This window comes from Lineus longissimus, chromosome 18, assembly GCF_910592395.1.
Source record: "Lineus longissimus chromosome 18, tnLinLong1.2, whole genome shotgun sequence".
NCBI lineage: Eukaryota > Metazoa > Nemertea > Pilidiophora > Heteronemertea > Lineidae > Lineus > Lineus longissimus.
The window spans coordinates 821,305-849,024 of record NC_088325.1 but is presented as its reverse complement, the minus strand read 5'-3'; the positions used below and the strand labels follow the sequence as shown (position 1 = coordinate 849,024).

At 43.5% G+C, this 27,720-nt stretch overlaps 2 protein-coding genes, 1 long non-coding RNA gene and 1 other non-coding gene across 7 annotated transcripts in view; 3 read left to right on the top strand and 1 right to left on the bottom strand.

The window, feature by feature from the left end:
• Positions 1-757: 757 nt before the first annotated feature.
• Positions 758-7,867, bottom strand: LOC135502286 (uncharacterized). Its single transcript, XM_064794991.1, has 9 exons — positions 7,048-7,867; positions 5,904-6,224; positions 5,488-5,684; positions 4,775-4,967; positions 3,905-4,039; positions 3,448-3,585; positions 2,853-3,015; positions 1,797-2,008; positions 758-1,377 (listed from the first exon to the last, which is right to left on the bottom strand). The coding sequence occupies exons 1-9, from the start codon at positions 7,115-7,117 to the stop codon at positions 1,124-1,126; spliced, it is 1,683 nt and encodes a 560-aa protein (XP_064651061.1). The 5' UTR covers positions 7,118-7,867; the 3' UTR covers positions 758-1,123.
• Positions 7,868-8,664: 797 nt separating this feature from the next.
• Positions 8,665-10,286, top strand: LOC135502438 (uncharacterized). Its single transcript, XR_010449766.1, has 2 exons — positions 8,665-8,923; positions 9,361-10,286. It is a non-coding gene; the product is annotated as an uncharacterized LOC135502438 (long non-coding RNA).
• A 443-nt stretch (positions 10,287-10,729) lies between these two features.
• LOC135502314 (roundabout homolog 3-like) overlaps positions 10,730-27,720 on the top strand; it is a 32,787-nt gene continuing 15,796 nt past the window's right edge. For 2 of the 4 annotated variants that reach the window (XM_064795039.1, XM_064795040.1), the window contains exon 1: positions 10,730-11,054. The gene's annotated coding sequence lies outside the window, so the exon portion shown is untranslated. Of the gene's footprint in view, positions 11,055-15,420; positions 15,822-27,720 lie in introns of those variants that run through there. The other 2 variants (XM_064795037.1, XM_064795038.1) reach the window with 1 other exon arrangement.
• On the top strand, positions 26,580-26,652 carry Trnar-ucu (transfer RNA arginine (anticodon UCU)). The gene has a single exon. It is a non-coding gene; the product is annotated as a tRNA-Arg (tRNA).

Here is a 27,720-nt window from a genome sequence, read left to right as displayed (position 1 = left end):
ATTAAAAAAATTCTTACATTAGAAAATCAATTAGTGTAAGAGGTATCTATCGATAAAATCAAGATCACTTTCAGGTTGATATTTCTTGAGATGAAAACGAAAGAACATATTAGTGAAGGCACATTAGCAAAATCAAAATATTGATCTTTCAGAATTTAGATAGGTATCAAACTTTCGTTTCTCTGCTCAACGTATTTGAAGTGGTCGTGATTGCGTAATAGACGAACGCCTGCTGACCTAATACTCGTAGCACAGTGACATGTGCATATCTTTGCTAATTTTGACTATTTTGCTGTACAGCCATGTATATGCAACATAGTTAATTTATTCTAAGATATGCATGCATGCATACCATGGTGACCAAATTGAGAATCACCGATTGTTCATGTATGGGACATGACCTATCCTCCCATGCAGCCATTGCGGCCCCTACATCCCCTATAGTGGTACCGGTACTGTTTACATCAATCAAGGAGACACATATTGATGGATACCATCGGTATGTGGTCTCGAGAACCCGGTTCCAATGACCACTCGTACTCTGACGGTAAGGGAACTCGTGGCATATCGGATGCGCATCCGATGACGGTAAAACTCGTGGCACCCGTCCACGGCGACGTTGACGGTAAGGGAACTCGTGGCATATCGGATGCGCATCCGATGACGGTAAAACTCGTGGCACCCGTCCACGGCGACGTTGACGGTAAGGGAACTCGTGGCATATCGAATGCGCATCATTGATAAATGAATGACATGAATAGACTATCAGCTATTTTTATTTGTTATATTTCACTCAATAATTGAGTTTTATATATATTCTGTACAACATTAGTATTTACAAATATTGTCTTTTCCTTGCCTTCGTTGGCTTGACACTCATACGGGAGGACAGCTCGGACAAAGTCACAATCACATGACGTGAAGACAAGTTGATATTAACAACAATTATACGAATGGACAGCTCGGACATAGTCACAATCATATGACACGAAGACAACTTATTGCTAGTCACAATAATACGAGTGGACAGCTCGGACATAGTCACAATCATATGACATGAGGACAACTTATTACCAGTCACAATAATACGAATGGGCAGCTCTCGGACAAAGTCACAATCATATCACGTGTAAACGACCGAAAACCTCCTGACGCGCTTCCGGCAAACAGGGCAGAATGGTTGATCCAGAGCCAACTGTAGTGAACAATGGTAACAGGTGTTGGTGTGCCCGCAGGCCGAGAAGCAAACTTGTACTGGCTGATCATTACACACGATGCATGTCTTGCCCGGCATTGGGTCATGGTTCTCGGGCGGCGGCGCAGGAATGCCGCCCTGGTCTTCATCAGCTGTGTCATTTTCTTCATCGGCCATGCCACCTGGATGCGATAGATGGTAAAATAAAATAGTTCCATCATGAATTAATGAAGACTATGACTGATGAGCAATACTTCCGCGGTGACAATGGCACCTTGTCTTGTACGAGGTACCAAATTCGGACATACAAGATCAGTTGGCTCCAATTTTATGGCCGTCACTGCTATGAACAGGTTGTTGCTACACTTTTGCCTCGCACAGTAAAATGGAGTCTATTGACCTGTGCCAGATAGGTCAGATTATGTACAGGTGTCTCTCGTATCTCGCAGTAAAGAATTCACGCTTGTACGAGGAATATTTCATCGCTGCATCAAATACGACCTATTAATCTAGGGTGCAGATGAGTCCTTGAAAACTACCCCCTAGTTTGTGCCTATAGTCACCCTGTAAGCTACTATTTTTGTACTGAAAGTTTACTTACAAGTCTCCCTCTCTGGTATAAAACCAGCCGGATTCAGGTGGACAAAGTCGGGGGTGAGTTGTCCTGCAGATGTTCTCTGCCCCAAAGCCGCGAGACCAGCCCCGGGCCCTCTGCCCAACTGGGTCACCCGCATCCCTAACTCAGTCGTCGCAATATTACCGCCAACAGTTGGAATCCCGCTTCCCGTTGATGACGATGACAATGCCCTGGGTCTGAAATAGGTAGGCCTAGTGCGTTTAGAGGTGATAAGGAGAGTTCCTAGATTACTTGGGGTGAAACCGTTCCTTGACTTCAGGCCAACGCTCGGCACTAACGACCAAGGCCAAGGCCTAGTGCGTTTAGAGGTGATAAGGAGAGTTACTAGATTACTTAGGGTGAAACCGATCCTTAACTTCAGGCCAACGCTAGGCACTAACGACCAAGGCCAAGGCCTAGTGCGTTTAGAGGTGATAAGGAGAGTTACTAGATTACTTAGGGTGAAACCGATCCATAACTTCAGGCCAACGCTGGGCAATAACGACCAAGGCCAAGGCCAAGGCCTAGTGCGTTTAGAGGTGATAAGGAGAGTTCCTAGATTACATTGGGTGAAACCGATCCTTAACTTCAGGCCAACGCTAGGCACTAACGACCAAGGCCAAGGCCTAGTGCGTTTAGAGGTGATAAGGAGAGTTCCTAGATTACTTGGGGTGAAACCGTTCCATAACTTCAGGCCAACGCTCGGCACTAACGACCAAGCTTGAGTAACGCGTGAGAGGAGATCCGGAGGGGCATACAACTGACTCTGGTTTTCGAGGATGTATGATAAATACCACCATTCTATTCCACCAAGCGGGAAACCGGCGTGTTTTCTGGCGTTCCACAGGTCTTGTGGTCAGTTACAATTATGCCAATAACTTACATCGAAATTAGTAAAAATAGTCCAACGCCGGGTAGAACCACGCAGTTCACCGGCTATTCCCGCTGTAGTCGATTCAGACCTCAGTTTAATTTTGCAGAGAACTCCGCAAAACAGAGTTTCTACTTCTCGAAGCGGGATCGTGGAAAATGATCACGTACCGTGGTTGTCGGTGGCTCTGTGGTGGCCTGTGGTGACGATAGCGACCGAGTGGATCCTGCAGTCCCAGAGCAATCTTCCGGCTGCCGAGAGCCCCAACGATGATGAACACTCCGATGAGCGCGAAGACGATGACTATCGCGATGATCCAGAACTCCACGCCGACTGTTGGAGAAAGAGAAACGATTTAGAAATTGTCAAATGTTTGTTAAGAAGATGTTTATCATAAAGCATAATGCGTCATGCGCAGGAATCAGATTGTTCATCTCCATCTTTTCAATCATTACAAACGGTTTTTTGCAACCGACTTTCAAGGTTTTTTTTTTTTTTTTTTTTTTTAAATCCCACTTGCACGTTTTCTTTAGTAATGACTTTTATTCTATCATGTATTAATGTTTTATTGTTTTATTATAAATTGTAAAGCGCTTAGAAGTTTTAACAACGTTAAGCGCTATAAAAATGTTTTTAATAATAATAATAATAATAAGGTTGTATCCCGAAAAACGTTGAAAATATCAACTTCGCGACCTTAAAGGCCTATGCCGTTCGTTAAAGATTTGTAATTTGTTATTGAATTTGAGCACATATACCCCTCACCAGGTAGGCATCCTTTCCGTGGCGTAGGCGGTAGAAAATGAAAGGACTGTAGGGTTGGAATGGTGACCAGCAATATCAGGACCACGATTTGAATTACCACCACCATAGTTATTGCGACTAGTTCACATCGACCTTTGGCTGGAAAAAAAAGGAAAAGTGCTGTGTATTATCATTATTATTGATGGGGTCAGATCAATCCAGATGTATTTCTTGGTGGACCAGTGTTTAAGTTTAAAATGTCTGAGGATAGAATATCCTGGAACGAAGAATTATATTGTGAGCTTTTAATCAGCGGCCTGTATTAGCAATCACGGTATCGACGTCACCAAAGTCGTGTCGGGGTCGGGCAGGAGTCTCTCGTATCTTGGCAGGAAACCCATTCAAATAGGTTCCGGTGTGCTGCGCAGTAACTTTTAAAATGTAGTCTACTACCATTAGGTCAGACACTTCGACTTACTGTTTCTCATCTCCTTGCCCCTCCTAACCAGTCTGGCTATCACGGCGATTACGGTAATAATACTGATTAGGTTGATTCCGCCTGCCACTATCATCACGATGGCTGAAGGGTGAAACTGCTCTGATTCGCATTGAACTGAAAAAGAAGGCATCTTAGTTGTATTCAACTGGAAAAGTAGGTACACGTAACATCTTAGTTATATTATTCAACTGTGTCAGAAAACAAAATCTTAGAAAATCTTCTGCTGGAAAATAGGGCAACATCTCAGTTGCTTCAATTATTCTTTGTTTTTCTTTGTTGGTTTTTGGCAATTCGCGGTTATTTTTGGCGATTCTTGCTAATAGCATTCCGCGATAATGAGGTCACTGCAGCTGCTGCCCTCTATTTCTCCATCGCTGAATTACAGGCAATGTCTGACAAACATGCGGTTTCGTAATGGATTCAGGCTTTCTAACTAGGGCAGTTAGATTCAATCTGGCACATGTCCGAGTGTTGGAAATACTACATAATTGTTCTGAATATTTCTTTCTCTGACTCTATGGTATCATTCATGCTAAAAACAATGCAGGGTCAAAGATAATTGACTTTGAAATAAGCTCAAATGCGTAGAAATAAGTGTCGATGTCCGACTGTCATGTGACTAAAACGTCATAAATAAATTTATTCGAATGACCTTGTGAGCTATAAATAATAACGTCGCGGAATCCTATTCCAAGCAATTCTTGGTTGCTTTTTGGCTATTATTTGTTATTGTTGACATTTCTTGGTTATTCGTGGGTATTCGTAATAATTCTTGGTTATTCTAGAAATGTCTTGGTTATTCTTGGTAATGACTATTCATGGTAACTCTTGGTTATTCTTGATACTTACTGCAGTTTACTGTCACGAGCTTTGTATCGGCTGCTGTATCATCTAAATAAAGAGTAAAATTGCCCGCCGACCGACACTGCTGTCCTATTCTGTACAACGAGGAGACATTGGAGTATCTGTAGTCTATGCCAGCCTCGGAGAAGCAAGGCTTTGGATTGGAGGTGATGGGCGTAGTATGGTTGGCCTGCCATTCCTGTAAAGTAAATGCATGTAGAAGGTGACTAAAGTCTGAAACGGGAGTGTGCTTTTTCTGTTTATCTTTGGCACAAGAAAATTCGATAGACACAAATGACGTAGGCCTTTGAATAGACATGGGATTTCGCATACTTCTGACTATCATTGTGACCTGGCCTACCTGAGGGTGAGACACCTCGACGTGACCACAGAGAAGACAGTTCACAGCCTTGCTGCCACAGAGACAATGTTGACACCTGGCCTACCTGAGGTTGAGACACCTCGGCGTGACCACAGAGAAGACAGTTTACAGCCTTGCTGCTACAGAGACAATGTTGACACCTGGCCCGTCTGAAAGAAGACAACCCCACCTACCTCCACCCCCACCCCCTCCCCTTGTAGTGGGCTGCACGTTTTGCAACATTCTGTTATATTTCGGTAAAGGGCGATATTGTGTACTTTACGTCTGAAATTTTAGAAATGCTACTTGAGCTTAAAGCACCTTTAAGCGCTTACTGGGACAGTGTAGGTACACTTACTTCAGTCCAGTGCCACTTTAATCTCCTTGTTGGGCCGGGGTAGGTGCATCCGCCATCAACCGTCACCGAAATATTAACAATATCGTGTACGTGACACGTAATTTCATTGGACGACGCTGGGCGACTTATAACCCTCTTGTAATTATCTGCGGTCCTGTTGCTACAGGATGCAATGATGTTGATGTCGATGATGGGAACTGGAATGAGAAATCGGAATTAACTTCTTGTTATACCGTAAGAAGGCTTTTTCTCTATAATGAGCTTACGTTGTGTTTATTTCAGTTTCTCGTCGAGTTGGACATTTGTGCCTAATCAGACCAGAGTCTTTCTATACAATTGTATAGAAAGACTCTGATCAGACCTAACCCGCTTCCGCCAACAGTCTCCCCCAACAACTTAAACAAAATCAAACATACCCGCTGCAAACAACGTCAGGTTCAGACTACTAGATCCACAACTACAGGTAAACACTCCTACATCATTGGCATCAACTTTAAACCGCAGCCTATAAATATCATCCGTCAGTGACACTGAATATTTTCCTTGTTGTGATTGGTTCTCTTCCATTACCAAATTGAACGCGATGACTTCGCCCTTTTTTGTCCAGTATAACGAATCGGATGCGTTTCGTGAGATAACATCGCAGTTAAGTTCAACTATTTCGCCAACGCTTCGCTGGAGGGTGTTCATCTCTCCTCCTGCCGTTGGAAAAACTTTTGGCCTGCAGACACCGTCGACTGTAAAAGAAACGTGAACATGATATTCGTTGGAATGTCTCCCCATTGGGTGATATGAATAAAGACTAGCAAATGCTTTTATCTAAATCTCCATGTACATTTACACTAGGCCTTCCTGTACAAAACCGGAGTAAAAGCATTTGCTAGTCTTTATTCATATCACCCATTGTACAGTATAGGACAGCAGTGTTGGCCGGCGGGCAATTTTACTCTTTTCGTTGATGCAGTATCTGAGATGATGCAGTAGGTAATGGGAGTATGAAGTCGTCTGTATGTTAAACTGGCCATCACGAAGTGCTTAACACTGCTAAATGTTACCGGTAACTTGAAGACGATAACTTTATATTCAAATATTCGGTGGTCGATACCATGGCACTGACACACACCACTGCCGTACCGGTGTAATGTTTTTGAGTGTTTCTGTTTTTGAGTGTTTCCCCTCATTGTTTGGGAACGCTCAAAAATAGATTGACAAGTTTTTCTGTGTATCCCCCTATTGAAAAGTCATGGTCTCTCTAGCTGCCTATTGTTTGGAAACACTGACACATGGGAAACAACCACAGATGTTACACCGGCACCAGCGAAAACTTGTCGCTTTTGACGGACTGGCGTTGATTGACGCCCTACACGTACACCTATACCTTGCAGTATTCTAGTAGGACTAGCCGAGTACATACATACCCTAAATTGACATGCAGCGATCGGAAAAATTGATAACCAAGATATTTCTCGCAAGGAAAATAACCCTTTGCTTGGATTTAGGCATTGATTTTATCTGATATACATTTCAATTAAGTAAATGAAAACTATCAAATTGACTTACCAGTGGTACTTGCCAGTGCCACAACAAGGCACACCAGACCCCACTTAACATTAACAAATGTATCCATCATGTGTGTGCGAAGAGCAATATTGAAGAAATGTCATGCCGTCTTCATCCAAGACTACGTAACCATGAATGGCCATGCGTAGCAGGGGGTGCGGTTAAGAAAACTTCCTTGTTTTTCTACTTGTTTGTCAATGTCTATCAACTATTCAAAGATATCATAAAATAATGAAATAGCGAGAACGCCCAAATAGGATTTGAGAAGGTTTGCATAGAGTGCAATTAACCCTTCCTTGTCTCTTTGATATGACAACCCCTTCCGAGAACTCGTGAAGAAAACTTCCTTGTTTTCTTCTATGTCAATGTGAATAACAATTTAATGATATATCATAAAGAAGTGAAATAGCTAGAACGACCAGTAGAGCCTATGGGAAGGTTTCCCTTCCTTGAGCCACCCCTTCCGAGAACCCGTTAAGTCCAACAACACGGAACGTCATGAGCTGACCCCATCCGAAGTGTGACCTCCTCGTTTTGCGACAACAGTGAATGGTATACTGCCACATCTGTCAGTCTTGAATAGTATATATAACTCCTTTTGTCAGGCCTTCAAGTCGATTAAACCGATACACATTTCTAAAAAGACACTAAATGATATTTCCTTCGATTTGTCCCAAAATACCAGCGGCATCCTCATTTCAGCCATGGGTAACTTTCCCCGTCCGACTTCAAGTACTCGGTAAGCATCAGGCTTATGTGAGTTACAACCAGTGACCTTATATCAATAAATCAGTCCTGATCCAGGTACACTACGGCACCGACGACTTTCTATAGGCGTAAGCACAGGCTAAAGATGACACTGCAATCTTAGGCCTAGGACAGCCATAATCTCATTCAGACAATCTAGGTCATAATTTGAATAGCTTTGATGGGTGTTTCTCGTGATATTGAAAAGTTCCTGTTTTCTTAGGTACATGTAGTATAGCGGTGCTGGTTCAATGTGCAGTCAAGCTTATCGTAACGCGGCAAATGAAGAAACATCACGAAGTTTATTCCTCGACAATTTTCGGCAGTCGTCGGAAATATTCGTAACCGCATGATTATGGTGGATGGAAACCTGCAGGAACGATGGAGGAACTCGGCGGGACACATGAACGCATGGTGCTCGGACCACATTAAGCTCTGAGTTCAGGAATTTGATTCTCTAGGGGAATGACACCGACTTGATTGATCGACAAGTTCATCCCTTCCCTTCATTATCGATCGACAATCGATCGACAGCGGATCGGAGCTTATTTCATTGGGCTACCTACTTGATTCCACAAGCAGGCTTTGAGGTCATTGAACCTAACGTGCTCCATCCCCAAACGGGTGCAGGTCGCAGCGACAAGAAAATCTCTCTTTTGCGCATGGCTTTGTGCGCTCTGAGGGAACCTATTTCACCAACTTTGGTTGGAACGATGCTTCAATAATGTATTCGTTGACCTACCCAACTTTAAAGTCAAGACCACAGCCAAACGATAATAGCATTCCTTGTACTCTCCATTCATATACAAACTCAAAGAGAGTAAATAGTCTAGTTCATAACTTGAATGTACTTATCCTTGGTATAAATCACACATGAATATCAACGTTCTATTTATCATCATTGATAATACATTCATTGTCAAAGATGTTTTCAAGTTTAATGCACATCTTATTAATATAAGTTATAAGTCGGTATACTAGGTGAGCTGTGCCGCCAAGAAGGACAACCGTCGTGCTCAATTTCATTCGATCGACTCTTGCCAGCGATCCTCAAAACCGAAACTATTGGATACGTATATCTTCTTATCTTTTTGATTCGTCAGTTGGCTATTTGGATACATAAGCTATGGTAAGTGATCGCGTTATACCAAGAGGCAAGAAATATCGGGCACTGACCTTCAACGCCAGAAGACTGGCATCACCATGGGGACATCGTCGAATCTGGCGGTGCGTGATCGACAGAGAAATATATAGCAGATGGAACTGTGTCACAACACCACAAACCTTTGGGCGGGTCGCCGTCCACATGAAAATAAGAAAAAACCATCTCTTCCACACTCAAAAACGTCTACAGAAACCTTTTTGGCTTGAGGTTGAGTAAATGAAAGAGCAAGGCGATGGGATGTATCGCACTGTTATTGTTCATCGTGGTCGTTCGGTGTTTCCCCTCGGTAAATTACTGCTGCCCTGGGTAGTGTCAGACGTAAACGGTTTTTGGGGTTGAGGCCGAATCGCGGTGCTACATCTGTGTGCATTTACTAGAGCTTTGCACTTTCTCTTGTGTAGGCGCAAGAACAAGCAACAGAAGCCCTAGCCAAGCTCTGCGTTGGAACAGTCGTGACCAACCCGTGCATGATCAACGACTTCCTGAGGAAAGCTACCGAAAAATCCGACCAGCAGCACAACCTCGTCGCCGGGCACGTAACTGCCGATGACCAAATTCTCTACAAAGACACAGAACAAGTCAACGCAGTCTTCCTCGGAAGTGCCGAGCATAATTTCCAGTATTTCGGCCCGAAAGGCGAGGTGATCACGTGCGTGGCCCTGTTAGATAGGTTTACTGACGGACTGGGCGGTGAGGCGACCTTGACTCACGGAGGCGTCGGACATAACCATGTCGTTTCCAATGTTGTCAGCAGGTTTTCGCGAGATTGCTGTTTTACTATGGTTGTCTGGGGCAAGGAACAATGCCAGTAGATTCATGTCAGTTTAGGCCTAACAACCCCATCGAAGCTGTTTAATGGGGGTCGACGCTATCAGGATTTGCTCTGATGACCATTTAATTGAGGGCTTCGATAGGCTGTGTATCGGGCTCGGCGTGAATTCTTTTCACTGCAAGGTAAGGGGCAAAATAACGCTATCTTTATAATGGTGTAGGTGATCTGTCAACTGATCACTTTGATTTTCGTCCTGAGCCAGTGATTTTGACTTTATTTCGTAAAAATATACTTTGTAACACAAAAAGATAGCCCACATTTGATTTTGTTAAGTACAGGTGCGCTCTTGCATTAAGCGCATGGATCATGGCTGTTTATTTCAAGAGGTGACGTTCAGATGGAGTGATGTTACTGTTAGTACTTCTAATTCTTCCTTACTGTGAAGCCGTTTGTAGTTGTGTCGATATCCCGAAGATGTCATTCTCTGTGATAATTATATATTCGATACTGATTATTTTAGCACACATGTTATGGTTCAATAAACATATTAATTGATACAGACGTTACTCACTTCACTTAAACCTGTAGCTCTATTTATCAAATTAGGTGAGTCGCTCATGCACGTCCATGCATGGGCGTCCTTCGCCTCGTACGGTCTTGTAGACTCCGAAGCAGCGTGCGTACGACATAACTTGATAGGCGACACAAAGCTTATTATGCGACTATAACTGTATCCTTTTACCTTACCCCATCTTTCTAAATATCATAATTCCGTCCTAGTCCCAATGTCCTCCCAGCGCACACCTTTGAAAACCGGGCCGACAGTTGGTACAACACGCGACAATGGTGCTCACAAACCCCTTTGAGCAAGTTAATAATCTGTCGCTTCCATTGAAATCTCATCGAAACTTTAATAATATTTCATTATCATTTTGACAATAATTTGCCGGACGGAGAGAGCAACGAGCCGCGCTTTACACCAATGGAGACGCGTCAACTTTTGACCCAGGCGGCTTAATTGAAGCGGGCCTCTCCGCCCCTTTGGACGAAGTTGGCTGAAACAGAGGGGGCCGCTATATACGAACCTCATTGATGGTTGGGCAGAGTGTGATATACTAGTATTTTATAGTCCCTCAGTGCATCGTTGTTATTTGTTGGCTCATATTTGTGTTCCGAATTTGTGATGTTTCTCTGATCTGCTTCGCTGGGCCGCGGCTATCCAAACTTATCGTGCAGGAAACAAAGTACACGGATAAAAATTGACACAAAAATCATTTTATGGATAAAATACCGGAGGATTTATCGTAAACTTGCATTTATAAGGTAGGATTTATAGATAGGTTCGGAAATACCCGAAAAAAGCATTCCGTATGTTCAAAAATTGACATCATTTTCTTGACCGTTTCCCCAAATTAGTTCGTTTCCGCTAAATTGCCAGTCTGCTCAAAAGAAGAAAACAATAATGATATATACGAATGATACAATGAGATTCGCTAAAGGTGGGCTTGCTAACGAATGGTTCACTCACGATTAGATGTTTGCCACATGCCGTTTTATCAGCGAGAGTGCGACAACCTTAAGGTCTCTGTCGAGGGGTCGACCATCCTGAGGAAATCAGGGGTAGGGCCGGAGAAGCGAACATTATCCCCTGATTTCCTCAGGACGTGGGTCGACGAACAGCACCGAGAGATCGCATCGTCATGGTTTTTGATAGCATTGACAATATTTCACCCGTTTCACGACCCTTATATCAAGTGCTGCGTCCATTGTTACAGGCCGAGCCCCCAGTACACAATAAAATCCTATCGTATGCCTCGTTTACAAAACACCAACCTGATTAGGGGCCAAATGGTCATTTTCTGTTCAAGAATCCATGACAAGAGTACAACATTGTAGCTCGGACGGACAAGCTCGCTGACAACATCCTCATTTCAGGGCTGGATGCGATTGTCCAAAGATGTGTTCGCGGTTAGAGCCCCAGGCGGATTATTCCTTCGATAAGTTGCATGGTTCTTCATCCCAGAATACCAGAGCCAGTCGTATGATCCGCCTGGTCGTGTGATCCGGAAACCTCGATCACTGGTGCCCAGTGTTGCACTGAAGTTCAAGATTCTGTTTCATGAGCAAACTATTATCGCGGAAGTGTCCGACGTTTTTCCAATTTTTATTCATATCTTACATGTAGTAGTAGAAAAACGCATAATTCGTTTTTCTTTTTGCGCACACACGCGGACTGGCGCGGGAAAAGGCCCGCCGCTCGTCATTACGGACAGTTTTCCCTTCGTTCGAGGATGACAAATTTTCAACGGGAAAAGCACTGACGTCACCAAACATCAGGTGCATTGCGTCCAAATAATGACTTCCAAATCGACTCACAATGGTATTACCCCGTGTTTAAACATTCTGGTTGTCAAAAACAACAATTAAATTCTCAAAATGATAAATGGTGTGTGGTTAGCAGTGTTTGACCCAGGTGTTTTGGTGACAGTATGGTTGGACCTTTAGCGGAGCTACCGGGCGTGACAATGAAGACATGGTATTTTATGGTTGGGAATGTCCAACTTCATCAATGGAAAAAGGGTTGACTTTCGTATTCAGCAGGATTTGCGGAAACTCGCTACTGTGCCGCTCTATTTCTCCCTCGTGGTTGCATTAGGTTCATCATCAGTGCACCCGATTTTTTTCAAACCTCCAAAACCATTATAACAGCTTGAGATCAGAAGAAACATTTTTTTCTCAACATGCCACCCCTAACCCAATAATTGGCTGATCACAAAGAAAATTGCTTTTCCAACACAAAGAATCAGGAAATTATGGGCACTTATTGCTAATAGATTAGGCATGCTCTGCTGTTGAGGGCGTCTGTAAAACAAGAAATGAAGAAACGAAACTGAATCGGAACAGAAATTAAACGGAAATCGACCTGTGGATACTGGTCTGCAGATCTTGGTGAGGATGAATATGGAACAAAATCAGGAGAGTTGTGATCGACTGAAAGTAAACGCATCCACGTATTCTTGTTGTGACGTCGTCCTTCAAAGACCTATTGACATTTCTCATCTATTTCATTTATGATCCATTTCTTCATTTCCAGTTTTACAGACGCCCTGCTGGTGTGTTGGCTGAACCACTCTAAAAAGTGCCGTCAATTAGGAACCGCTTGTATTTTCTTACATTCCTGTAAATAGTATTTTCGAAAATTGATTGAAAATTAACCTTACGTGTAAAAAACCTTTTCAATTAGTCTCTTATTAGCTTGCACGCCGTGTAATTAACTATAGGAACTACAAGTGTACTGAGGTTCATACTTGTTCTGGTCAAATTTTAGAAATCGTAGTGTTGGGACTTGCACCACTCGGGAATTCAATATAAGAAAGCGTAACGAAGGTGGGCGCCTTACCAGGTCATCCTGTTCAAAGTGTCTCCTTGTACCTCGCTCAAAATCAAAGTACGGGGATCGCAGTTTCTCCGTGGCTGCCCCTTATCTCTGGATCGACTCACCAAAGCAATTACATCTGCTGAGACCCTCACCCAATTCAAATCCCTTCTTAAAACACACTTGTTCAATCTTCACTTCAAAAAATAGAGGAGGTAGCGCTTTGAGCAGGGTGACCTGGAAAGGCGCTTTACAAATTCTATATTTATTTATTATTATTATAAAGCTTGTGGGTTCTTATTTAGGGGAGATCATTACCATTAGTGGTTAGAGCGTCGGGTCCACTATAAACTAATAAAGAGATCGTGGGTTCGACTCTTTGTCTCTGTGTCCTTGAGCAAGGTTCTCAGCCCTACTTGCTTCTCTCCACCCAGGAGTAAATGGGTGACGTGGCTGGCAAATATACGGCAAAACATGAATATCAGTCCTTGGGCGCTCTATGACTATAAGTCGTGCATAACAAATTTGAAGAACGTCAAAATATTTTCAGCAGACAAATAGTTTACTAATGCAACAGGAGAAGAACAATCAATTATAACATAATACATCTCCCCGGGCGTGTCCCTTTGGCAAAAGCAACACCCCACTGAGTCTTCCCGGTGTTTTGCACTGAGCACCGTCATTCTCAATACACCTGTTTGCTGCGCACATTACGACAAAATGGCAATCAAATCTCAATAATTGGGCAATTAGCGCGACCTGCGCTATCGGGGTGAATGTGAGAATCATGGCTACACCACGGTCGAATGCACCAAGGGAAGATAATGCCATTAGGTTTCACGGTTTGGACAAATTGTTCGGTCAGTAACTTCATTTGTCATCGCGGCGAACAATGAGCCAAAGAGACCATGTTGTTTGGGCTTTGTGTGGCAGGTGGATGAAGTGGTGAATTCTGCGTTGATACCAGGACAGTTGAGTAAGCTGTATAAGATTTCGGCATTAGCCCTAAACTAGACAACTGTTCAGACAGCGGGTTAATCTCGTTGATGTCTCCTTAATTCATCTTTAAACGCGCCCTGGGGGAAAGAATTGAACTCTTCGATCACGGTACATTCATAATTTTCCCATCTTACGGAAAGTAGGTTTGATCAAGAGTCATTCGTTGTCACTTCATGCTTTGCTTACACTGGCAATTTCGTCGAAGATCGATTCGTTTGTTTACTGTCTTGGACAATAGGCAGGTTTCGCAACCTTTTTACAAACGTCACGTAGTCCGTCACGAAGGTCTACTATGCATACGTATTCCATGCCACAGCCCAATACACGGTCAATTGTCTTCAAACAAAGTCCGCTCGCACATAGGCCTACATTTACATTGTTCTACTGTCTTATCTGAGAGGTATCAGGACAAATCTTGATAACATCGTCACTATGAGACAGCTCTCATGGGGGTCGATGTGCCAAAAGCAGCAGGGGCAAAGAAACGAAATGCACGTCCCAGATGCATTTCACTCTTCACTGAAAAATCCAAATGAACAAATTTTAGCTGAGTTTGTTCTTCACTCGAAAACGTCTTCATTAATTTCATCTACCGCAGTTTCCGACAGACCTCCGCATCTTAAGAAGAAGATACGTGAATACCTGCAATTAAGCAACCTCGACCCCCTACCGGGCTTTCAGAGGAACACTGATTATTCGACTATACCCACGTGCAAAGACAAACGAGTACTCTTAGAATATGAGACGAACCGCTAATTAGACTATCATTGCAGCAATCTGTTGCCTATTGCTTTTATAATGCCTTCAAAACTAACGACGGACTCCCCTAAGAACCGCCATCGAACATTCGTATACCGATCTTCTTACTCGAGCAGGGAATCCTCAACATGATTTTTAAATAGCCACCTGCACCCACAGAGCCTCCATCTTGTGCTTCCCACCATCGGCCCCCAGCTGTCGTGTCATACTGACCCCCATTCGTAAAAGATCCTATATTCTTCATTTGACACCAACCAAGTATGCTCAGAACACCATCCCTTTCTTTCCATAGACATGATAGGGCACCAGCACGACAGCAATTTATTTAGAAATCTTTAAATTGGCGGCTCCGACAGATGCCAGAGTTTTCCTTTCCTGATTTTCTGATCATCTTACCCATACTGACAGGTCATTAACAGCCCAAACATAACTTTCTATATTCTCCCTTTAACAATCATACTTGCTTTCCCAGAGAGAACACTTCCCTACATGCCCTGGTATTATGGCAATGGAGCGATCCTTCAATGAGCGGCGCCCGTAGAGCGTTCATTTTCCGATCGTGTTCATCGGACCCGTGTTGATGGATCACCTGGCTGTGTGCGCGGAGACAGTCCCATGGCATGCCATTGGTTGTACGCGACAGCTTGCGGACGTACCGCAGATTTCCCAGTGTGAGCTTTCGGGCAACGTGTGAACGAATTTCTGTTTTATTCATGAGAGGACATAGGCCTGCTTATATTCATCATTCCTCATGATGAAGGATTGCGAGTGAGTTCTATGCTGATTTGAGATTTAGCACTGAGACTGTGGTATCATCAGACGCGAACTTAGTCGCTATCTGTCTTGGACTTCAGGGAACTAGGACCAGATACTGTTCTTGAAAGTTCTACTCCTAATCTGGATTAGCATTTACTGTTATTGTCTTTAGGGATTCATATTTCATATGTACGAAATCGGTAAGTACTTCATCTTTTATTGAATATGTGATTTTTGTTTATAGTCGTTATGAATTCTTGATGTAACTGCTCATATAGAGATCTGTAAAGAAATAACTACACAAGGTGAGGATATCAATGCAAGGAGGTAGTTAGATGCCATATTTGTGATGATTGAGTAAATATCATTTTGTGAGGTTCGACAGTACGACAACCGGTCGGTTCCCTTCCCGATCTCGAGGGATATGGAATGACTGGGGTCGAAGTCCTGTTGTTCGCCTGCGGAATGTCCTCGGATAAAATGTCGGGGCGTCTGTGTGGAACTTGTGCTTAATCTTGTCTGAATGAGTTCAAATGCCATTTCTGTGAATGTTGAGGTAGTGCCATTACTGTATAGGTTGAGTGAAGACCATTACTGTGAAATTTGAATTCAATGTCATGTTGATCTGTGAAGATTGAGTTAAAGCCATTTTTGTTGTGGTTGTCGCGGAAACCGCAGGAAACCCACTATTAGCCGCAGTGGTATCGTCTCAAGGAGGAACGAAACCAGTCCACTTCGTCCGGAGTGTACAGATATCGTTTCTTTGGCGCCCATTTACCCGTTGTGTCTTTGTCGAAGAAATGATATGCATTGCACGCCACGCAAGCCCATGAGCACATTTCAATTTCTGTGAATGAGAGAGTCAATATTAACCAGCTGTTTGTGAAAGTATAATCCCACAAAATGCAATCAATATTGTGAATCTGTATTGTCCACAATATGCTGAATAAACAATCACGTCCATACAATGCACTTAGAAAATATGCTAGGCTCGCTCGCAGTGAAATGGCTTTGGACCAAGTGAATACGCAGTAGACTGTTGCTAGACACAGCCCGCCTACACCACTGCCTGGCGGCCTGAACGTCACTGACCACTCGGCACCAATAACTGAACCAATGTGACGTGTGCGCGGGGAGGAGCGGCTGACTCAGGTATTCGCTGCATGGAGACTGTAATCCAGTTCCTATTCAGAAAGGTGCGTGCGGTTGCATCGCACAGTGGCTAGTGTCTACGATGTCATGTCGCAGAGGTCTTTAAAATCATGTGTATATTAGACAGGTTTGGCAACCCCTGCGAACGACGACGTATACAAAGTCTGTCGTAGCTTGTAGTCTTAAATATCCCTCTGGAAATAGTGTCATTCTCTATGGAGTGGAGGGGTACCTGATTGATATTGACCTCTGCCTTCGACATACATTGTACTCATTCGGACATGTCTGGTTCCTGAACGCAGAGTTACTGGGTTGAGCTGATTCAACAGTAGTCAGCCATGCCGACTTACCGGCAGTGACTGTCAGTCCTACAGTCTCCTAACAACGACGGTACTAGATCGGCATGGCAATCAACGCGAAGGTTTTGTATCAATGAATCGATCGAACGATTGGGAACGCATCAAAGAGCAGCTTGCTTTGTCGGTCTCTAACGAGAAGGTAACCGATTGCTGTGATCGACAGATCCGGTCTGGTATTGACTGTGTCTTTTGAGTCGGGGCAGATTCGTTAGTGGTCGTGTGATGTCTGACCCAAATATGTTCAATCACCATCTTGATAACAAGCCGTTCCTGGACCGTCTAGGAGCCTTTCATTACGTTAATTAACCCTTACAGTTTGGGCCCATCGAACCCAATGAAAGTTATTTCGTGAGCGGGACTTCAAGGCCGTGTTCTTGGTGAAGCAAAAGACTCTGATTAGGTTTGAAGTCTTTTAACTGCCAGGTAAGGGGCAAATTAACGTAATATATGAACCAAGATGTCTTGTGATGGCGCACGCCAATCAACAAGTAGGGTGAAACACTCGGCTACTGATACATTTCGCTGTAGCTTTTGCTCATTCTCTCGAGTGGGGAAGATAAACCTTGGCCCCTTGTTGCACTGTCGTGTCTAGTTATTAACCTCCGATTACAGGCTGAGGCAACTTCAAAAAGTGGGAAGGGTCGGCCTATACCAGGATATCGCTGCTAATTATCCAGCAATAAAATACATCGTTGTGGGCGATTGGGGTCGTCGCAGCGGTCACGACAGACAAGTGTGTGATTGACATATAAACATGGCTTGATTGAAAGTATATTTGCGTATATTGTATGTTTAGTGATATTCAAACAAGTAGACGAGTTTTTTCTCCCCTAAGTGCTTTTTTCCTGATGCCTTTTTTCCGTATAGCCTTTTTTACCTGCTGTCTTTTTTACCTTGATAATAGTCTTTTTTACCGTAACCTTTTTCCTTTTACCGAAATATTTATATATCATCAAAATTCGTTTTCTATCACGTATTTGAGTGTCGTCATAGATACGTTTTCAAGCACCACCGTGAGAAAATATCGCTAATGATCGACTGAAAATGAATCATTATTTATTGGACGTTTTACTCAAATAATTCTCATGATATTGCTATAATTTGAAAAGTTAGATTCCTAGATCCTAGATTCGGGGAATACATGACATGTTCTGTCAATGACACTTAATTAAGAAGAAGAAAAAACCACAATTGTGTGTTCATTTTCATGTTGGTAGACTTTTCGCTAGAAAAAGCGCTTGAATATGTATAGGTTTATACACAACTAGTTTTCAAATTAATACAACTTGTTCCGTCTTCAGTTACACGGCCCTCTGACCCATTTCCATAATTTACCTAAATTATAATAATATATAATAATAGAAAACGACAACGATAATATGATAAATAGATGACCATTTTGCCTCTCTGCCTCTTAATGATGGTTAATGGATGGACCCCTCATATTAGCGGTCATCGGTCGAGTATTTCTAGGTCTCGGTTGACATTATCCGACCTGCGTGTTACCAGACGAGCAAGGATGCTCGTTTTGTGAGTTGTCGCCAATCGGACGACAACCCCATCGAAACTCCCCTATTCGACTCAAGTGTGAGAGGTGAAGGTATATACAGTGGTTCAGCTTTGTGCATTAGGGTCACATGCATGGGTCATGTCGCCATGTCAGAGTTGGAGAACATTGAACACTTTCAGAAAAACAGTTTGATAGAACAGCATCCTGAGATCAGGCTTTTTTACTCCGTCATATAGAAAAACATACCGACAATCGGTGTATTTTGAAAACAACTGGTTATGTCAGGATGATAGAATAGGAGAATAACAAACATATTGTGGTAAAAAGCCGCCCACACATTGAAAGTCCTCAAAGGGGTATTGTACCGAATATGGAACGGCTTATAGGTAATAACGCTACACTTAATAGATAATTATGCCCTCATCACAATAGCTCTTCATTAATGAACCATTATCTTCTCAGACGAATAATTGGAAATCGTTCCATTGAAATGTCTGCTTTGCACTACGCAGATAATGCACAGGATTATGTATGCATTGTATGTAGAAAACATGTGGTTGTACGGTTAAGTTGAATGATCACTTCACGCCATTTCACGCCATTTCACGCATTGGTTCAATTGTTCTCGTTCCGATGTTACGTACACTCCTGAGATGGTATCTGAGCTTGGAATAACCTTTCAGTGCTTTTTTGCCAACACGATGCACGCCGTAGAGGTTTTCCATTTTTTGAGAGAAATGGAAAATCAATCTTTCAGTTCGTGCATTTGCGTAGTGAAAAACCAGCAGAAGGTTTTTCAAAAGGTCAAAAACCATTATTTTTGGGAGTATATATATATGTACAACGTCTCTCAGAGTACATCTTTGACCCCTCTCCGTCCTGGCGTATTGAGTGGAAATAGTGAATGAACTGCGTAGCGGACAGGTGAAATTTTCAAATGAAATCAGGCTGGGAAGTGCCGAGGGCATATCAAGGTATTGCACCAAGATACAATGTATGACCAATGTCTTGTTAAAAGGCATAAATACCTACGCCTTCGCCTTTTCTATCCATCTATCCATTAATTTCCCCCCCCCGACAATCTAATGATTTGATGAATTGCCGGAATAAATCAAATTAGCCGACATATTTGCTGATCTGTCAGCTTTTTCAACAGGTTTGTTATCGATTCATTTACAGCCGCAAGCGAATCCAGATGATTGTGACAACTTAAAGGCCCATTTGTCTGTTCGTTGACCCTTTAGCGTCAATGCGTGGGCAAATACCATGCCTGTCAAATCGCATACCGTTTTGTTCCAGCAACTGTCATGGCTATATTCTGTGACATAAGCGTAAATTCAATCACGCGAGTGGCTAACCTTCATGTAACTAAACCATTTAGCGGCCACTGCTCAGAATCATGTACACTTAATCCTGACAAATGAGGAGGATTACCGACATGACATAAATAGACACAATAGTATTACCATTACTTATGCTGGCTATTAAACGTATCCGATTGTGGTAGGACTATTGTTGTTGTTCCTGAGGTGGTTGTGCATTGATACTTGAGGAATTGATACCGAACTGGAGGCATAGGTTGTCTCACCAACACCGCGAGGGTGGAGCAAACATGTAGGCCAAATCCGCGGCGGCAGCGGGGGCTTTTGGAGCAATGACAGATCCACCAAAGTAGTGTTTGGGGAGACAACCAATAACGACAGCGAGGTTTCAATTTCTGTTTTTAAACACCTCAAATCAAACATTGAAGGCGACTTTATAGTCTTCTTGGTTCCTGCTTCCATATTTTGCACCAATCCAAGTTGTTATGGTGACCGCTGCCATCAAGACGAGGCACAGTGGACGCATGGTGCATTATATACTGTAGGCCTACTGTTGTTCAGTCGACATAATTACATGTCAATATATGTTACGTCTGTGGCTAATTGAGCAATGTTCAACACGATTGCCACAAAATCGTTCCCTTTGAAGAATTCATTGCCAAGTTACGATAATGGTGCATTCACGGCGTGAGGCGCATCTGTGCTGTTCCACAATGTAACGACGATAACGACAGAACTAACGCGGGGATGACATTTCTGATGTCATTGGAAGAGACGAATGACTTTGACGTCTTGAACTCTCGTTACTAGTGTGCTAATGTGACACAATTTGTGGTTGCTTCTGTCACAAAAGTGAAGTAAACCTAATTAAAATGATTCAACATGTCAATAAGGGGATATATTCCCGGCTAGGAGGAACTAAACGTTATCATAAAGAGATGTTGAACCATTAGTTCGCCGACAAGGGCACTTAACAGATCATCACCATACATCGCCAATAAAATGCATACATACTTCGTACTTCGTCGCACGTGTAGGACTTCGTGAGGCTGGCGAAACCTCACTATTGGTTAGTTTTATACCGTTTCAGGCTAAGCTACTTGTACCCTTACGTACAACGCTACAACTCCATAATCTCATAATCAAGAGCATTGTAACAAGTAATGCCATTGTGCCCTTGATGGTAACATTTCTTGATGGAAAAGGAATGCGTTGGTCATTACACATGTGGACCCACTTACAAATTACACAGAAATAACGTTACCAGCAGTTACGCTCGCATATTGCTCTCAACTACCAGTCTGGGTACGACTCTGTACCAATTAGATTATGTAACTGTCAGAAGCAGTGAGGGCCCTGTGAGACCAGTGATGACTATGATGTTTCAGTGAAGCAACGGCCTCGCCACATATGGTCCTTATGCCTTCGGGGCCGTATGGTCCTTTGAAGTGCTGAACGTTCCTCCCTGACCAAGAGGTGATGAACATGTCGGACAAGGTCACTCTGTTAAGTGAGAAGAACCTTCTTGCAAATAACGCGGTGCGATCTTCGGTGATAGAGAGGTTGAGAGCCACAACACGATTCTATGATGGCGATTCTCCATCATAGAACGATCATAGAATCTGAATGATGGCAATGATAGAATAATGAGGGTTATCTCATGGCCTCATAGATTATATGACGAAAACGTTATTCCTGTGTACAACTGGCCCGTCACTCAGAACCACAGCTTAGCCATTCAAGACTGCGATTATACAGAGTTCATTTGTTCACATGTAACGTGTCAGAACAGTCACTGTTCACGTTCTATGCGTGACATGAAGAACAAACAAGTCATTTCCAAAGAGCGGCCTACATACGATTCACGAGGTCACATTTCACCCCCACGTCTTGTTTTCAAGTCTAAGTCATTAACTCGTGACGAGTATAACATGACAAGTTACAAAGTGAATCCCAGATAACTCCGGCCTAACATATATCCCTCGACAATAACGAGGGGCTTCACCTTCATATATCAACGGTCAAAACGTATCATATTCATCACTGTCTCAATCTAATCAGAATAAGCCACATGAGATGCATTTACCATTCACTTAATAACTGGGGAACACGCTATTTAATCATTCCGCCTTGTTCCTCCAGAAATGTGACACTGTGGTTATGGTTGGTATTCACAATGGAAACCATAACATTGTGTAATGGACGACTTGCGGCGCTTACACAATAGTTATTGCCTATCGTAAGATGCACAGGCCTTCGGAGACCCTGTTGAGTGGTTCAAATGATTGACGGACAATGAGGTGGCGAAAGTGTAACGCGGTTAGGATGATATTTCAGATGCGCATTGGGTTGCTTTGCTGGCCGAGAATTTGATAATAATCCTCTGGAATCCCTTGCCATTGCTTTGGGAAGATGTTTAAGCTCAATCAAACTCCTGAGGGTGTGTTTTCCCAGGGAGGAAACATTGGAAATCTCAGCCACTGTTTCGAACAATCCTGCGGCGAGGCCTCTTCGATATTCTGGTGACCCCTCACGGCAATGAGGCAGCGATTCGAAGGAGAAACAATCATTTTATGCTCTGATTTGAGCAACTGTGCCACCAGTAGGCATTGGGTGATATAAACTGCTTTTACATCAGTTTTTTACAGAGAGGCCAAGTGTAAATGTCTACCTGAAGTTTTCGAAAGTCCTTGTCTATTTACAAGTTGGAATATTTATTATTTAATCATGATAATATCCCATCAACTTGAAACAGTCAGTTCACCTTTAAAACTGGTACCATGACAATTCATTAAAGTTCACCGTCTATTGTATAGTTGGTAACCATCCGGACGCCGGACGACAACGAGAAATATGTGGCTGGGTTATAAAAGTAGAGGCAGAATATGAGCAGGTAACTTGTTGCACGAATCGTGGAGTGGCTGATTCAAAATGGCGGCCAGTGTTGGCAGCGGTGAAACGACGTTGTTACGCAACTGCGCCGGAGTCTACAGGAAGTAGTTGAACTGACTGCGCATGGTCTTAGAATGGAAAGTGAAAGTGAGGACTGCCCGTCATCTGCTTGCTTTGCCTCGAAGGTTTGGCCTCTAATGAATGGGATGCCGGTCAAGTCCAATTGAGCACTAGATAAATAATCATTAATTGATTCTGACAAACTCATTCAATATTGATGTTGCTGATAAAGCGATTTGGAGTTAAACCAATCAAGCAAATATATGGACATTACGAGCTTACATGAAAAAACGATCAGAGCGATTCATCTTCTTCATATGCGGCTATAATTCTTTACTATTTCATTGTTGAAGAGCCTGCAAGCTTTGTCATGACTTTATCCACAATGATGGAGTATGTCGCCTATTCACTTTATCCTAGCTACTGCCGTGGAAATGGTCACCTGCCTTCCGACTGCATTGATTATGTTCTTCGAGGAAAGCATCACGACTGTATCAGAGAGGCTCTGAACCTTCACTGACACCTCACCACCTTATCATCAGGGAATGCGAGGGCTTTCGAGGGCCGAAACTTGTCAAATAATGAAGAGAAATAGGTCTTTCGCGTGGGGCGAGGCTCATACACCACCGGGTCTTGGAGAGGGGCCGCCGAAAGTAGTGCCAACGTCAGCGGGTCTCAAAGGGGTGGCTACGGGTCCACATTACCCGAACTTGAAGAGGGGGCGCCTTAGGTACGGGTCAGGACCACTAGGTCATGGAGGGGAGGAGCCTACGTGTCTACTTCGCCTGTTCTTGAGGGGGGGGGGGGGGTGCTACGGGTCTACATCACCGTCTCTTCCAAATTCCCTTACCCACTGACATCGGCACAACCATACCTAAGTTCGCATCAATGTCACATCACCGATAACCTATCTTATCGATACTTACACATGAGTGTGTCTTGTCTTCTGATGTTGCAAGCCGGGAAACCATCAGCTGTCTGAAGCGGGGACAGCACTTAAACACTTATAGCAAGAGGTCTGAGCGGCGCATTGGATTACCTTGGCTATTGGGTTTTCTTGCAGCCACTGTCAGAATAGAGGAGGCAGGAGCGGCCGCATCCTGAAGAAATTAGGGGTTAATGTTCGCTTCTTTGAATCGTGATTTACTCGAGATGGAGTAGACGTTTAGCAAAAAATGCTGTAACGTGAACGAGAATCCAGATACCGCCAGGCTCATCATATTCAACTGCACTCCGTAACGTAATCAATACGTCCATTGACCGCGCAACATCCTTAAGTCAAAGTCTTATTAACAATATGGCGAACCCAGCTGCTCACGCGGGGACAAATTGGCGGGTTGGGAATTAGGCATCCAATGTGTGTCCATCCCTGCAGCCCGCGGGGTGAGCCCAGTGTCATCACTGATGACTGGTCACTCGGAAGACCATCAGAAGAATTGTGCATCAACCAATTTCGGATCAAAATAATCAGATCATGTGTGAGGGCAACATCTGTTTCTAGTGACAATAAAGGGCATATTGTCCTATAGATTTACTCTCTTAAGGGCGGCTTTCGACTTGCAGTAGGTTCATGATGGGCCCCTTTGTATCTGGAAAGCGATCCCTCTCTGAAAAACCAGACTACATCATGACGTTTATTTACCCCTATGCGGTTAAGCATATCGACCGCCATGAACGCTGTTCCCTGTGGTCGATGTATCCAGATATGCTCTTACGACCCTTTGATGTAGAACAATGGGACTTTAGGCCTAGGTACGAGCGGGATATGTTTAATGACAATGGACCGCGTATTAGGCTATTAGCCTGACCTCTCTTACCTGCGCGGTAAGGGGAAATAGGGATTTTTCGTAAAGCCCCCGAAACATCCACGTGATGAGATAAACATTCGCTTTTGTGTTTCGGGGGATTTGCGAAAACTCCCTCATACAACGTGATGGTCCATGCATGTGTACTGATTTCGGTGTACCACGAACGTGTAAACATCAATCACACTTCAGCAAGCAGTTCTTGCGTCAACTTCATGAAGGGTTGACAATGATAATGGTCCCAGACCGTGTTTAAACAGTCATGTACATTGTACTTATCATCCAAAACGCGCCGACCCTTGGAGTGCTTGTACAGTACAGACAGCACTCGTAGTCCGTGAAGAGGCCGTCGGTCTGTGTATCACATACAGTTCGAGTACTTGTCCGTAAAGACCGACACTTGATTCACACATTTACATACCAAACTTTATATATGAATGCAATATTTAAATGGAGAATGACGTCACACAGACTGAAGATATTGAAAATGTGAGAGGCATCGTGACGTTAGGTGTTATTTTTACACGATTTATGGACATGCATGTCGGTTAAAATGCGAAAAATTGCGCTTTTGAATGACAACGACCATGCGCTCTGAAACGAATTCCGAGAATTTAGCGTTTTTTTCATCGAAATTATTTACCTTTATGTCTGGGACACAACGAAAACGATCCTATATCAATCCAATTCACAGTGTTTTTAAATATCTATGGATCGCCTCAAGCCGTTACATTATCCCGACATTTCAGTAAACGGGACCTATTCACCTATATATCGCATTTCGCTCATTTGCTAATGGAATTGAAAAAAACGGTCAATATCACTCTGTGTGGCATTTGGTCATTCACTTTCATGCAAGCTCGTCGTTCGTATCTCTTCGTAAAACTTGCCAAACCTGCCTAATATCTATTTTCCATTTAGGACATAAGTGGATGCATGTTATAGCTGTCGGCAAAACCATTACCACATCGGTTTTAGCATGTTGAATAGTCGGATGAGTGTAAGACACGCTATCAGTGCGGGGTTATTGCCTGCGAATAGATTTGGGAAGGACTCGATCAATGGCAGAGGCTACCCGTCTCTATTTATTATGATTCGTGGATGGCAGCATGGCAAGATCCTCCGATCCTCGTCATTAGACAGGTTTCGCAAGCCTTATGCAGATGTGGAAGAACGAAGTACATGTAATTGAATGTTCTTCCCGACAATTTCTTTTGAAATCTTCCTCGATTCCTCGCATAAGTAGGCTTTGTTATAAGTAAATGGCACCGTCCTTTTGGACCGCTGGCCCCTGTCAAGACCCCCAAAATCGTTTTTACTCGATTCGCAAATCTCTAACGAAGAGATTGTGTTGGGCACTAAAATATCTTTAAAGAAATCGACTCAGTACTTTTTGCACACCAGCCGAAAGGACAATGACACTTACTTCTGAAAAAGCCTATAGACCTTTGTAGTTCGTCTTACGTCGTTGGCACGGATTACAAAACCTCCCTAATGTTGTGGGCCAGTGGGCCTCTGACTTCCCACCATATCTAAATTGACAAGGAACTGACAGTTCATTGGAACCACGATAATCATCCCTCCCTGGAGGTTACAGGGTTCGTGTTTATATAGCTAGCTCGCCGACCGCTGCCTTTCATTATCTACCTCCCTTGGGCGGACAGATGCGCCCTGGTAATCGTATTCGATTGTGAAACCAAATAGTATGGTATCCGATATACTAAGCACTAACCAGATGACAGGACGAAAGGACTGGATCGGTCATGACCGCCATTTTGAAAAGTACGTTTGCACACGCCGAGTTCTGACTCGACAGGCCAAGGATGGTTTGTTTTGTTGTGCACGGAATCCGTTATGTGCCTCTGTGGCCTAATGGACAAGGCGCTGGACTTCTAATCCAGAGATTCCGGGTTCGAATCCCGGCAGAGGTGCAGAATTTTTTACCGATCTCGATGGCCTAGTGGTTTGGGCGTCCGCCTCGTGAACGGAAAGTCGAAGGTTCGGGTCGCGCTGGTAACCTCTTTCCGATGCGGCCGGTTGGGTAACCGCCAGCTAGTTAAATATAGGGTACAAACTGGCTTCTCACCAGGCGCCTGGTATTAGAGATAGGAGTTTGGAAGTGAAGAGTGTCTCATGAGCCAAAAAGCTGGCTGGCCCTTTCAATAGGGGTGACACTAAAATAAACAAAGTTTACTTTACTTTTATACACGTCACCAAGTATAAACTAATCATTACCGACATCACAAACATACTCAATAGTTGGAACTTGGAAGAGCAGTCCGTTTGGCCGGAGTTATATAGCGTTCTCGTTGTCACTTGTCATGATTCACATACACATGTCACGAGTTAACTGACTCAGGCTTGAAAACACGACGTGAGGTTGACAAGTGTGACCTCGTGAATCGTATGTAGGCCGCTCTTTGGAAATGACTTGTTCGCTCTTCATGTCACGCATGAAAAGTGAACTGTGACACGTTACATGCGAAAACTCTACGTAATCGCAGCCTCATATGCGAGGACCGATTTATGCCAATCCAGTTCTGTATGATAGTGCTTTGCTGCACTCTGAACATGATACTGAACACAAGTGGTTGCCCGGGCGGTACTTGAAGTCTCCACAGATTTCAAGTGCTACACTGACACAACGTTATTGCAGCTAATCTCTTCTCGAGGCATCGGAGATTCTGCCAAATAACGATGGAACATGGTGCAATAAAGATGTCAATGAGTTATGCTTACTGAAAGCGTAACTCTAAAAACATGCAAAAGTTTGCTCAAATCGAGTAGTATGTTGCATGTAGCGTGAATGGGAACTCCTATAGTAGGCCTTATAGCTTTCCTATAGCACTGGGACCCCTCGTGCCAGCCCATCGGCTGATAATGTGAAAGTCAGTAAGGTCACCGCTGCACTGCACTGACAATGCACTGTAACGTCGCATTGCTTGTCGTATACATTTTGTACCGTCATTACAAAGCTGCAAAGCGTTTGTGGTAGTGTG

Coding starts and splice junctions, on each gene's coding strand:
- LOC135502286 (XM_064794991.1), bottom strand. CDS start 7,117: ATGATGGATACATTTGTTAATGTTAAGTGGGGTCTGGTGTGCCTTGTT. Junction 3,586..3,904: donor GGGCAAGGAGATGAGAAACA/GTAAGTCGAAGT, acceptor TTTTTTTTCCAG/CCAAAGGTCGATGTGAACTA. Junction 3,016..3,447: donor ACGGAAAGGATGCCTACCTG/GTGAGGGGTATA, acceptor TTTCTCCAACAG/TCGGCGTGGAGTTCTGGATC.